At 46.7% G+C, this 14,729-nt stretch overlaps 1 protein-coding gene across 3 annotated transcripts in view; it reads right to left on the bottom strand.

Annotated features, from left to right (window-relative positions):
• DTD1 (D-aminoacyl-tRNA deacylase 1) overlaps positions 1–14,729 on the bottom strand; it is a 231,145-nt gene that overhangs the window by 156,820 nt on the left and 59,596 nt on the right. For all 3 annotated transcript variants that reach the window (XR_008629346.1, XR_008629347.1, XM_055133344.1), the window contains exon 4: positions 5,573–5,679. Coding sequence is in view for 1 of the 3 variants with exons in the window: in XM_055133344.1 (XP_054989319.1) it covers positions 5,573–5,679 (107 nt within the window). In the remaining 2 variants the exon portion in view is untranslated. The remainder of the gene's footprint in view (positions 1–5,572; positions 5,680–14,729) is intronic.

Here is a 14,729-nt window from a genome sequence, read left to right as displayed (position 1 = left end):
ATTCTATCCCAGCAATACCCCACATCACTAAGTGGAGTCCCCAACAAAACGATGTGCTTCCAACTTCCACAAGTGTGTGACCCCCAGCAAGCCCCACAACCAAGGATATCACCCCCAACATCGCAACAACAACAACAAATGAAAAGGAATTGGGAGAAAAGAATCTCCGTATTAGAACTACCAAACAACTACTTCTCTGTAATGTATGCGGTTTCACTTCTAGTTGGGTTATCAATGGAAAGTCATAAAGGCTGCTGATAGAAGTAACTGCTTCTCTACCGCTGAAAAGGCTTTGGGTGCAGTCTTCCAATCAACAGAAAAGCAAACAAATCAGCCACCTACTTGAAGAAGGGAAAGGCAGAGAGCAGAGGCAAAGGCCTTACAGACATCTCGGGAACAAGGGACCCTTCCATGCCTGCCTGCTGCCACCCAGCGGACACTCAGAGAGAGCTCTCGCAGCGTTCCACGGTCTGCCACTTCTCCATCAACCAATGCAAGTAGGTTGACACAGGACAATTCACGGCGTTCTTCTATTTAATTTATTTTGGGGGCCACCCTTGGCAGGGCTCAGGGCTTACTCCTGGCTCTGCGTCTAAGGATCACTCCTGATGGTACTCAGAGAACCATAGGGGATGCTGGGGATCGAACATAGATCAGTTGTGTGCAAGTCAAGTGCCCTACCCACTGTACTATTGTTGCTGTCCAACAAGCCACACTTTTAAAGTGAAAATTCTTAAAAGAATCATTAAAAAAAAAACTAAACTAAAAGGCCTGGGGCCGAGGCAACATACAGGGGGCATAACATTTGCCTTGCACACAGCTGACCCAGATTCAATCCCTAGCAACCCATGTGGTGTCCCAAGCCCAGCCAGGACTGATCCCTACACACAGAACCAGGACTAAGCCCTGAGCATCGCTGGGTGTGGCCCAAAAACAACCAATAACACGAAAAGGCCTTTTTAATCCTAATAACTTACAGCTTGTTAGAAGTTACCAAAACAAAAATTCTATTGTGTATTTTAGGTTTTTTTGTTTGGGGTTTTTGTTGCTGGGATTTTTTTGGTTTTGTTTTGTTTTGTTTGGAGACCACTCCTGTAAGTGCTCAGAGATCATTCCTGGAAGTGCACAGGGACTGAACCAGTGTGATCCACATGCAAGGCAAGTGCCTTACCTCCTGTCCTAACTCTCTCGTGCTGTTTTACATTTTAAATAAGAAAGGAGAAACTATTAGCAAAAAAGAAGACTGAAGGTTTGGAAAAATAATACAAGGGATACAGTACATGACTTGCACATAGCCAATCTCATTTCAATCTCTGGCACCACCAAGAGTGACTCCTGAGCACAGAGCACTGCCAATGTGTGGCCTCAAAACATATCTGCACACAGAATATGTGTTCAGGATGAGGTGCTAGGAGAGGAACACAAGTCTTCTACACACAAAGTCCCAAGTTCAATCCCTAGCAACATATGACTCCTTAGGCACTACCAGATCTTAGGCCTGGTGGCCCCTGAGCACCACCTGCGTGCCCTGTTGGTCCCGAGCACCACAGGACCCAGTAGCACTGCACTATCAGGCCCACGAAACCAATAGTGAGGCCCACCATGCTGTGCCAAGGTCCCCAACAGCAGCCCCGGGGACTCCTCCACAGCTGGTATGGTCCCCCCACTGAAAAAAACAGAATTAAAAAATAATTGATTAAAATGTTTCTCCAAATGGAATCAACCAAAATTTTTTTTAATTTTATAAAGTAGTTCACAATATTTGATTACACTTAATATTTAAATACCAATCCCACCACCATGACACCTTCCCACCACAGTATTTCAAATGTTTCCATCCCGAACCCCAGTCCCTGCCCTGCCCCAAAGTAGAACCGAAATAATATATTTTGTATTGTTCGTTATGAAATTTGGAAATGAGAATGCTATAAAAAAGTATCATAAGAGGAAAGAGAGGATTGTTGTGTTTCACCCAGGGGCCATTAAGCCCGTCTAGAAGAGATCACTAACATGTTGTTACGGATTGGCCTCATGTGTTTTATATATATATATATATATCTGTAAAAAATGTATATTTCCTCTAAGACTGGCTGCCTCCTATTCTGAACCCTGCCAAACGCGGTGCAGGAATCCTGGAGTATGGCCATTGTGTTCGGTTTGAAGTGTCCCTCGACCTCAGATGCACTTGTGGGTGAGGCTCGGCCGAGCGTGTGGACAGTGGCCGTGAGCATGGTGGTGGCTGAGTTGTGGAAGTTTTCAGCTGTCAGGGCTGGGTGCCTTAGGCCAGGGAGGGGTCTCATCCACTCCCCTCAGGGTGCCCCAAGTGAAAACAGCCTGGCACAGGTCCAGTGGCATGATCAACCAAACTTTTGGAATAAGAATGCTGTTCATATAAAACCTAAGGGAGCAGCTAGAGAGAAGAAGAGAAAATTCCAGAAGGCAGTGTCCTGTGCAGCAAGGTTCAAGATGGAGTAGGTGGACAACAGAAGCAACAACTCCAGCAGGGAATCAAGCCAGCCCACAAGGGACGTGACAAATGCCATGGCCCGCCCATGTGGTGTACTAAAAAGGGCACCCCAGTCATAACTTCAATGTGACCAAAGAAAACCCACGTGGAAAAACATCACAAAATAGCTGACCAGCAATCCTCAGTGTCACAAGGATGAAAGGGGAAGGCCACAGACCTCTCGCCTACTGGACAGCCCGAAGAACTGACAGTTAAATACAAAGCAGAGCCCAAGATTTTCCTGCCTGAGAAAAGGGACCTTAGAAAATTTCTGGTGAGCCTATGGGACAGCGCCTAACCTTGGAGCACCGGCTCAAAACTGCACGATCACAAGTTCCAATCTCTGACGACCCACATGCGCCAAGAGAGACCCTGCAGTTGAGTCTCGAAGTGCTGCTGTGTGCACTGCCCACACCACAAGGGATTCCAGTCCACCACGGTCGGGTGTGTGTTAGCACCACAGAGAGATGTGTCAGCCCTAGCAGAGCAATATAAGGACATGAGGACACCACAAGCAGGAAGTGTAAGTCCTGGGCAGGAGGTCTCCATAAGGGTGTGACCCCCAGTAAGGATGTGGGAGCACCACAACTAAGGGCGTACAAACCACAGTGGGTACCGCAGCAAGGAAGCAAGCACCACAACCTGACACACAAGCACACCCAGAAGCACCAAAGCTACAACTCTGCACACACCACCAGGCACAGAGTCAACATTAGCTGCTGCAAGAACATGAAGGGAAGTGGAGCCGGGAATGAGAATAAAATACAATGGGGGCCAGAGTCCTAGCACCACAATTACGGCACTTTCCTTGCATGTGCCCAGGCAGGTTTGATCCCCAGCACTGGCTATGGTCCCCTGAGCACTGCCAGGAGTAAGTCCTGAGAATAATCAAGTGTAGCCCCAAACCAAAACCAAAACCACATGGGTCTCAGAAAACAGCTCAGCAGTCAGAGGAGTACACTTGACACACACCAGCGCCTGATCTCAACCCCAGCAGGGCATGGCCCCAGCACCACCAAGAGTGGCCTGCGGGCCCTGAGCACTACAGTATCACTGCTGAGGCAGTACTCGTGTCCCCAGCACTCCTGGGCAAGCAGCAGCACACCCTCAGATCCTGGCACAGAACCACCCAGCCTGGTGGGCCTACGACCACTGGCAGTGAGGTCCCCAGGCTTCCTGAGTATGAGTTGTGGCTCCCAAAAATAAATTAAATAAAACTTTTTTTTTAATTTAAGTTTTAGTATATTAAATATTACTGGTGAGTGGGCTGGAAGTGGTTCATGGCTCAGTGCAAATGCACCTGTTCTACAGCATGAATTTGATCCTCGGGGCCCCTTACATGTGCTGACCGAGCCACAACACAAGGAGAACCCCCAGCAAGCACTGAAACTGTACGTGTGTGTGACTCTACCAGGCCAGTGACCCCTGCTCACTGCAGTGACAACAAAGGGGAGAGAGTGGGGGAAAGACGTAAAGGACTAGTGAGATCTAAAGATTTCTGGAGTTATTTTAACAGCCTTATATCAGTATTAATGGCAGTCTGGATCACATATGGTGAGGTAAGTGAAACTGAGAGGAAACTGGACAGAAAACAGAGGAACAGGGATCTTTTATCAACTTCTCTGTTAGCCTCAAATTTCAAGTTAAAAATTTAACTTTTCCTGTGTGGGCCAGAACACTAGTACAGTGGGTAGGGTGCATATGTTGCACACGGCATCCCATAAGGTCAGGAGTGAACCCTGAGCGCAGAGGCAGGAATAAACCCTGAGCACCACCGGGTGTGGCCCCAAAACCAAAAATAAATACACTTCATGTGGATCTTGTTTGTTTCCTCAAAATAATAGCAGGAGTTCCTGGAACCTCAACTATCACCTTTGACACCTTGCTTTACTGAGTTAGACAGATTCCAGTTTCTTTACCAAAGGATCAATAACCAAAATAAATAAAAGATACTGTTTTTCCTCAGCATGGTAAGAGCCTGGCAAGCTCCCCGTGGCGTATTCAATATACCAAATACAGTAACAATAGGTCTCATTCCCCTGACCCTGAAAGAGCCTCCAATCGTTGGGAAAGGTGAGTTAGGAGAGGATGCTAAAATCTCAGGGCTGGGACGAATGGAGATGTTACTGGCGCCCACTCGAGCAAATCGATGAACAATGGGATGACAGTGTTACCGTGTGATACAGTGATTTTTTTTCCTCAAAATCACAACATGAGGGAACAGGGAGATGGCTCAAGGAGCAGGAGCACAGGCTTTCCCTCTGGGAGCTCCAGGTCTGGCCCCTGGCACTGGGTGGGTCCTGAGCACCACACCAGGAATGCCCCCCACATCACAAAAGAAAAAAAAAAAGGCACTGAACAGGTCCCATTCATACTGCTTTGCATTTATGCCATGCTTTCTGACTCCTGCCCACTGCCTCATCCTACTTCTCAGCATGCAATAGGGGGAAAGGGCAACAGCAGAGCAGGATTGTCCCTGTGCTCACAGGCCTCTGTCTGCCCCTGGGTGTCCGGAAGGTGATTAAGTGGCTGCATTAATTAAAGCCAGAAGACGTGTTAAGCACCTATGAGAGAACTATACAGAGAAAAAGGAATGTCATGGAGCTTTCTCTGTTTCAATTAGAAATTTTTCTGGACACTTAACACAATCGGTAGAAAACCCAGTGAGGCATTTAGAAAAAATATGAGGATTTACAAAGACCCTTAAGCTGCATATCCACCCACACCTACACAAAGCCTATGCCAGGCCCAGGGTAGAGGGGAACTGTGCTGGTACTCTGCTGCCACCCAGTGCCTACTAGCTGCCAAAGCACCACCCAGGGCTGAGGAGCCAACAAAGGAAGCGGAAGGTTCTATAGGGCATTTTTCTCTGGAATCCGAGGATAGGACAGTCAGCAGCATCACACTGTCCCAACCGGCAGCTTTAGGAGGACGCAATAAAATAGATGAACACCAAAATAGCCAAAGACGAAATGTTTCTCCATCTTAAATGAGAACTGCTCCAGGAATACAGCCAAAGTGCCAAGAGAAGCACTGGAGTCTGAAGCCTGACTCAGGCTTACTTACCTGTTTAGGGTCAGAGGCTGCCATGCCAGGAGCAGGGGACTCCAGTTCTATAGTCACGGGACCATCATTCTGAATGTGGACCTGCATATAAGCACCAAACTTGCCATCTGCAAGAAAAATTAAACAGAATAGATGAGGACCCCACATTACCCAATTTGAAAAACACACTCAGATCAACATAATCAGAAGCCTGGGGAACAGAACTGACAGAAGGGAAATAAGAAACAGCAGGAGTGCCACTGTACACACTACACACGTGGTAAGAATGTAAAGAACAGAGAGAACGAGACACCATAGAGATGCCTCCAGACCCTGTGGCAGGCTGTTTCATTTGGGGCAACCTGGATTAGAGGCAGGTGAGGCCCCTCCCCACCCCAATAGAGCCAGCCCCAGTAGCCCAAAACTTCCAGAAACTGCCACCATGCTCATGGCTGATTTCCACTCACCCATGAGTGAATCTATTCCTAGACCGCATGATATCTCATGCTTTACTCCATCAACATACCAACAGTAGCACACCACATTTGATGGAGTTTAAAATAGAAGGAACCAATCTTAGGGGGATATATATATGTGTGTGTGTATATGTATGTATGTATGTATTATATAATGTATGTATATATTATACATGTGTGTATAATATATAATATATTATAATATGTTATAATATATTATATTATATTATATTGATATATTATATGTTATAATACATGATATATTATAATATATAATATATTGTGCATATTATGTGTATTATACACATACACACATATATATATGCACACAAAGCTCAACCTTTAACAACATGTTACTAATCTCTTACAGAAGGGCTTAATGGCTTCTGGGTGAAATATAAGAATCTTCACTGATTTAACCTCTAAGAAAACATTTTTGGATCATTTTTAGCGGATTATTCATAACAACCATTACAAAATGAATTACTTCAGTTTTGCTTTGGGGGCAGGGTTTGGGGTTCGGGATGGGAATATTCAAAATACAGTGGTGGGAAGGTGTAATGGTTGGAGTGGTTTCAAATATTAAATATAATCAATTATTGTGAACAACTTTATAAAAATAAAACAAATTTTTTTTAAAAAATGAAAAGAACGAATGTCACTACCAGCAGGGGATATAGCCAGTAACAGAACCACAACACTGAGATCACATGTCCTTCTCTCCCGGAAGGGGCATAACATGACGCTCGCCATAATCATGCCACTGCCAGACCCCACGCCAGGCTGTTTCCCCCAGGGCGCCCCAGAGGGGGGCAGGTGAGACTCCTCCCCGCCAAGGGACCCAGCCCCGGCAGCCAAAAAGCTCCAGAACGCATCTGCCACTCTGCTCACGGCCACTCTCCACACACTCAGGCAGAGCCTCAACCCCGAGTGAATCTATTCCTGGACTGCTTGGCCACATTTGTGACTAGGCAACACTTCACAGGACATACCTACCCATACTCCAAAAGTACTGCACCACATCTGATGGGGTTAAGAGTAGGAGGCAACCAATCTTAGAGGGAAATTTTTGGAGTTTTTTTTAAACAGATATATATATATATATATATATATATATATATATATATATATATATATATATATAAAAGCACACAAGGCTCAACCTTTAACAACATGTTAGTAACCTCTTCTAGAAGGGCTTAATGGCCCCTGGGTGAAATACAACAATCTTCACACTCTTACATTTTCAGCGGTTTTTCATAACACAAAATGAATTATTTCGGTTCTGCTTTGGGGCAGGGATAGGGGTTTAGGATGGAAGCATCCAAAATATGGTGGTGGGAAGGTGTAATGGTGGTGGAGTTAGTGTGTGAATATTAAATGTAATCAAATATTGTGAACTACTTTACAAAATTTAAGAAGTTAAAAAAAAAAAGAAAAAAGAACCTCAACATTGAGGCAAAAACTGGTATGATACTGGAGAGCATTTTGGTACTCCACCCAGGAAAGTTCGGCTGGACAAACCTGTGAGTCTGGACTCCACTTTGAGAAATCTACTCTAAAAACTTCTACCCAAGAGGAAACGTTCAAGGGGTTCACTCCGGCAGTGCTTATAAAAGGAAAAAGTGTGCAATCATGAGTGAACGTGATTTCCCTTCCTTCATGGAAAACTATACAGCAGTCACATCCATCAAAGGAGCAAATCTCAAAAACATTGCATGGTCTTTTCAAAGTAATCTTCAGAGACCAGGAACAGTGTAAGGAGTGTGCACCATGCATTCCCAAGCCCTGGGGCAATCGCACACACTGCTGGGGCTAAGGAGCACCACAAGGGGGTACCTCCCAAACACCACTGCCTCTGGCCCAAACTACTAGTATTCCCCCACCCTCACCAAAGAAAATAGTTTGCAATAACAAGACTGCATTGTAAAACCATTCACATGACATTTATACAGATCCAAAACCAGTTTTAATTTTAGAAATTGTGATGTTTGCATGGACTGAAGCGATAGCACGAATAGCACAGCGGGTAGGGCGTTTGCCGTGCATGCGGCCAACCTGGGTTCGATTCCTCCGTCCCTCTCAGACAGCCTGGCAAGCTACCGAGAGTATCCCGCCCGCACAGCAGAGCCTGGCAAGCTACTCGTGGTGTATTCGATATGCCAAAAACAGTAACAAGTCTCACAATGGAGACATTACTGGTGCCCACTCGAGCAAATCGATGAACAACTGGATGACAGTGCTACAGTGATGTTTGCATATGTGTCTATAAATCAAGGTCAAAACTCACACTCGTGCAAACATCAGGAAGCAGCACAGTTCACAATAAAGAGAAGGCAGGTGGTGAGATATTAGATAACTAAGATGTGACTGGCTGAATAGTGAATATACAGGTGTATAGGATAACATAGCCTCAGGTCGTTTAGGTTTACTGGGAACTTTCTTCTGTGTTTATTTGTAACTTCTTTTTTTGTGTTCTGTTGACTTATAAATATTGTTCTCTTCCTCTAGAGTCCTTTGCTTAGCTTATTCAGAGCCAAGTCCTTTTGTATGGGCAAAGGAAGACTGTAGCCAATGCTATTGTAACCTGGTAGTCAATTGACTCTACATGATATTTTCCTCCTGGGCATCTGTTCTCTCAAACTAAGCCTCAGCTGCCCTTACTTCCCAGCACCCCCAAAAGTAGGGTCCCGACGAAGGATGGGATGGACCCAAGGCAAGCAGTGAGTTATGTGCTACCCTGGCATTGATATGGGCCTGGCCAAAGTGCCTAATGCTTAACTATAAGTTAAGAGCTCGGTCATGGAAAAATGCTGTCATGATCCAAAAAGTAATAACTAAATTCTGACCCTGCTAGGGTTAGGAATGATTAATCTGGCCTGAGTGCTGCAGTCTGAGTCTGTGGCAAGATGTTGCCAGGAGAGCTGCCATGAAAGCCTCAATATATTTCTTACTGTGTCCATACAAAAATAACTAGTATTAAAATGTTAATGAGTTCTTGGACTAAGGAAAGGAGAAAAACCTTAAGAGGTATTTTGCCTGCTGGCAGTCAGGAAAGGCTTTGGAATGCCCAGCCCTCAGGAAGGGCTTTCTGATATTGATTTTGCTACCTGACTGTGTATAGCCTAGGGGGCAAGGTGGGAGAGACAAGTAGGGGGAGATACTGGTGAAGGAGGAGAATCCGGAAGAGAATCCAGAGGAGAAGGAAGGAGCAGGCGTGTGGAGAGAATGGAATAAACGGCAACTGATCAACTGGCTTGGCCCTCGTTTCCTCTTTCTTCTGCCCCATGGCCCGGGCCGCTCTGGGACCAACACCCCGGAATCTGGGGGAGGGTGTGCGGGGGGGGGGGGGGGCAGGAGGGTCAACAGGGAGAGCTGCCTGGGCTCTTCCCCAGTCGCCTCCCAGCAGATAGTTTTTTACACAGGTGTATCTGTTTTCTGTATGTCTCAGAGTTTAAATTTTAAAATGATTAAATATAAGAGAAAGAGAACACTTAAGAGGTTCCCACAAAATGACTTAATAAGCTGTGCTGTAACAGGTCACAGCACACAGCTAGAAAAGACAGAAAAAGCTCCTGCTCCTCATCAATGCCAGAGAGCAAGTCCACTTACAGAAGGTCCCACCAACTAGAGTACTAAAGGACAGCACCCTCCTCAGAGAATGGAGCCAGGGCTGGGGGTTACTCATGTCCCCCTGCCCCATGCAGCCCCATCTGCCCTAGTGAGGCAACCGAAGCATCTTGCTCCCCAGGAATGCCCTGTCTAACTGGCACAGACCGCCCCCAAACACACACACCTGTCTCTATCCTGTGCCAAACTCTCTGGGCTCGCAGAGTTGTGCTGCTGTTATATTTGTGTTCTGTTTGTTCGGGCACACCTAGCAGAGCCTACTCCTGGTTCTGCACTGCTCCTGGGAGGCTTCAGGGGACCATATGTGGTGCCAAGGATTGAACCCGCACTGGCAAGGCAAGCGCCCTACCCGCTAGACTTTGGCTCTGGTCCCAAACCTTCTGTTTTAACACCCAAATCAACTCAATTGTTTCTAATCCATTCCCAAACACTAAAGTACATTTCAGCCAAGAGCATGCTTTGAGAAATGTCATGGGAACTGTCAGAGTGTCACTCCATCCACCCAGGCGCCTCTGTCAGGCTGTGGCCCTGAACACCGCTGCTGATACTATGGACAGTGTGCAATGAACACACTGTTCTGAAGGAGCGGGGAGGTCACCTGCACTCCACCCCTGATCAACTCAGAAAAGGGCAACAAATGAGCTCCACAGGATCCAACAGAATGAACCCTCAGAAACAAAGAAACATCAGGCACTCTTCTCTTCCACCCTCTTCCCCATTCCACACCCAACACCCCAAAATAAATGAGCAAAGAGATGTGAAAACACCTCAATGCTTCTGCCTCACAGCAACTATGACCAGGCATGAAACTGGAGACTCGAGACCTGAAGGACACAAAGACAAAGACAAAGACAGCCCCGATGCACAAGAACCCATGAGGCAGCATGACGGTCAGACAGGCAGACCAGGGAGAAGCTGGTACGTGGTCAGGCCATGAAGGATTCTGGTCCGGAGGCCAGAGATGGGTCATGTAACTCCCAGAGGGGAGAGGTGGAAGTAACACTCCTCAGGTAAGGCCTCACAGGATCTAAGATTTAAGGGTAACCAGGATGGAAGGGAAGACCAAGCCCCCGTTCCCCCCCCCCAACAGAGGCCAGGGCTGAGTTTCTTCATCACCTAGTGCCAAGTTTCTTATCTGCATCACAGGGATCAATCTAAAGAACCTGAACCACAGTAAAAATTCTGCTAGACTCGAAGTGCCTGGGAGAGTGACTATGACCAGGCATGAAACTGGAGACTCGAGACCTGAAGGACACAAAGACAAAGATAGCCCCGATGCACAAGAACCCATGAGGAGTGTGCAAAACCAGTTTTGGGTCTCATGATTATGAAAAGGCATGTCTGACAGGCTCCACACAACCAGATGCTTCTGACACCGTGTTCAGGCAGACATCCACTGGATAAAGCATGCCACAGTCATGCTTGTTTAAACGCTCCCGTGGAGACTCACAATGTATACAATGTAGTGTGTAACCAGCTCTCAAGACATCGTTGAGAACGGAAACCTACTTAGTTTGTTGACTGTGGTGATCCCCCAGGAAACGTGAGCCCAGAGCGTTTACTGTCCATGAGACACCCTCTGCAGGACAAAGGCCTTATGTGGGAGATTCAGAAAAGCAGCAAAAAGACCCCACCAGCCCTAGGGTAAGCCAATCAGGACTCCACATGGCTGCCTCCTCAGAGCAGCTCTGCTCTGAGACCCCTGGGCTCCCCACATGCTCACTGATCAGCCACAATTGGGGTGACTTCCATAAGCCTCTGCTTCCCCCACAATCACACAATTTCACTTCCATCTTTGATTCTCGCCTGTCTGGTCTCTCCTGCCAGTGATCCTGAGCCTCAGTGAAGGGTCCTGGCAAAATGGTTGCATGACTATTTGGCTTCCTTCAACCCACAGACCGGGCTGGGTTAGACATACCATTCTCATAGACAGGACTGCAACATGTGGAGAGACAGGGAGGGGCCTCTGCTGGTGACTTTTCTGGAAAGTAACACCACCAAATGGGATTTAAAGTAGCTGCCAAGACACTAGCCCCGAAGTACCCAAGGCCCGAAGGAAGAAATCGAGGAACCATCCAGACATGGGTGGACCCCGAAGAAAAGCAACTCTAAGGAAACAGAAGGCCCTGTTACGACTGTGGAAAAGACCATTAAGAGTCTGGGGCCAAAGAAGAGTACTGCTAAGCCATTCTATCCCCCAGCCCCCCACGCCACAGTACCCAAGCATCACCAGGAGGAAGCCCTGAGCACAGGTATGGCCCCAAAACAAATTTTAAAAGGCCAAAGGTTACAAGGATCACCCCACTATAGAAGCACCTCTATAAAGACAAGCATCTACTTTCCCTGAAGACTCACTTGCATTTCTTTTTTCTTGTTTTAAAATTTATTTATTTTATTGAATCACCATGTGGAAAGTTACAAAGTTCTCAGGCTTATGTCTCAATTATACAATACTCAAACACCCATCCCTTCACCAGTGCCCATATTCCACCACCAAAGACCCCAGTATACCTCCCAACCCCCGCCCCCCACTCCCATCCCCACCTGCGTAACTGATAAATTTCACTTCATTTTTCTCTTTACCTTGATTACATTCCATATTTCAACACAAAACTCACTATTGTTGGAGTTTTCCTCCAAGAAAGACAGCCCTACTGCCAAGGAAGCATTTGATAATTAGTTTTCCATTGCTGAGAATGGAGAGATATGAAGTCCCGCTGTTCCAAGTACATAGTTTTTTTTTTTCCTCCTTCCCGTGCCACCAAGTTCATGCCTGCTTAATAAATAGTCCTCATACTATGGCTGACGCCACGCCGCCCAATGAGAAAAAAGGATATTTCCCGTCCTGGCCGGCATGGGGCTATGGCTTAGTTCACAGTCTAGAGACATGGCTGCAAGCAGTTTCTGGAACCAAAAGTAGCCTAGTTGGCCTCCAGATTCTGGCTGATCAGCAGCAACGCGGCCGCACAGAAGTGTGGCCACCCGGGTCGAATCTCGGCGGAGCATGCGCTGGTATCGGCCCGAGACTGCCCAAGCGTCCCGCTGTTCCAAATACATAATTTTTTTTCCCCTCCCATTCCCACGCCTCTAAGTTCGTGCCTGCTTAATAGACCTCATAATATGGTGGACACCACACCACGTTTCTCCGCAAAAAGGGAAAAGAAACGAGAAAGGAGGATATTTCCTCTCCTAGGCCGGCATGGGGCTATGGCTTAGTTCACAGTCTAGAGAAATGGCTGCTACTTTGATTACCTTCAATATTTCAACAAAAAACTCAGTATTTTTGTTTGGAGTTTCCCCCTGACAGTCAGACCTGCTAAAAAGGAACCATCTCACATTGCTGACAATTGAGAGATAATAAGTCGGTTTTGGATTTTTGTATGAAGTCCAGGGAAAATTCTGCCAGTAATTGCATCCCTGCAAGCTTTTACTTCCCTTTTGTGGTGCTCATATGATGGAGAAGCCTGGAGAGAGAAACCCTTCCCCGCTGGCGCCGCATGGGCCAGTGGCTCCGATCACAATCTGGAGGCATTTCTGTGAGCTGCTTGTGTCCAAAGTAGTTCAGTTGCCTCTGGGATCGTGCTCGTGCAGCAGCAGAAAAGACTGTACCCATGTGGCGCCGTGCTTAAATATCAGCAAAGGGCGGGTCCGGCAATCCGGCCCCCTGGGATCTCCCAGGCATCCTGCTGGTACCTGCATTCTGTGTTCTAAAAACCAGCAATCGCCATGCTGTGCCCAATAAGGAAGGGTTGAGAGAGAAAAACCCTGCCCCTCTGGCGCCGCATGGGCCAGTGGCTCCGATCACAGTCTGAAGGCATTTCTGCAAGCTGCTTGTGTCCAAAATCCTCTGGGATTGTGCTCATGCAGCAGCGGAAAAGCTCACTTGCATTTCAAATTGAGATGTGCAGTCTCAGTTTTCTCTTTCCCTCTCTCTCCACACCTCCCCCTCCCTCTCTCCCAGGTTTCTCTATTTCTCTCTGTCTACTCCCCCTCCCCAAGTACTCTGAATAAAACTACTTCACTTCACATTTCCTGACCTTCTGAAATTCTTTTCTGCAAGAGAAGACTAAGATCTGGTATACTCAAATGCTGAGGAAACCCGTACAGATGTTAGGACTCGCCGAGAATCTGTGTGGCAAGGGACCAGTCGCCATAGAGGTCAAGTGGACTTCAGACCAATCTGATGATCCCAATGGGGCTGCTGAATGCCAACATTTCCACAGGTGACAGTGCATGAAGCCAGGGAACAGAAGCAATCTTCCCTCAAGTGTCCCCACTTCACGCAAGTCACCAACAGGACAGAAGAGTCTGCAGTAAGGTGGCCTACCGCATAACTGGCAGGTCAGCTCGAAGAAAGAACTGTAACATCATTTCATGAGGACCCAAAAGACTACTTCCTTTGGGGAGACACATCTATCTCCCTTCTACAGCCAGAATCATCTAGGTCCTACTGGGTAATGAAACATGCTCAGATCGTGCTGGCTTTCCTTGAGCTCCTGAAAGATTCAACTAGCCAGTCACACCAAGAGAGTTTTTGTTTTATCCATGTCAGATGAGCTAAAAAGACATTAGCTGGGAAGGAAATCATGTGTTTAATTGCATGCTAAAATTATGGCGACAATTAGTCGCAAAACTCAGCCGCTGTGCTCCTTAGGAAAGCCAAAGGCCAACTCAGGAAGAAAGGAATTATTTTCAACCTTGAATTTCTGTCGCCAGGATATATGGCATATGCTTCACAGTGTTATCATTCCAACTAGCAAGAAATTCGTTTTCTTTTCCTGTTCTTTATTTTTTTTTTCAATTAAGAAAAGAAGTATTATCGGGGCTGGAGCAATAGCACAGTGGGTAGGGTGTTTGCCTTGCACGCAGCCGACCCGGGTTCGGTTCCCAGCATCCCATATGGTCCCCCGAGCACCGCCAGGAGTAATTCCTGAGTGCATGAGCCAGGAGTAACCCCTGTGCATCGCCGGGTGTGACCCAAAAACCCAAAAAAAATAAATAAATAAAAGAAGTATTATCTAAATTTGCTTGCTCAGACATTAAAATCAGAGATATCCTTTAAGAGGTCTTAA

Source organism: Sorex araneus, chromosome 3 (assembly GCF_027595985.1).
Source record: "Sorex araneus isolate mSorAra2 chromosome 3, mSorAra2.pri, whole genome shotgun sequence".
In the NCBI taxonomy this organism is placed as follows: domain Eukaryota; kingdom Metazoa; phylum Chordata; class Mammalia; order Eulipotyphla; family Soricidae; genus Sorex; species Sorex araneus.
The sequence above is the reverse complement of the archived record's forward strand: the minus strand, read 5'-3'. Positions and strand labels throughout refer to the sequence as shown.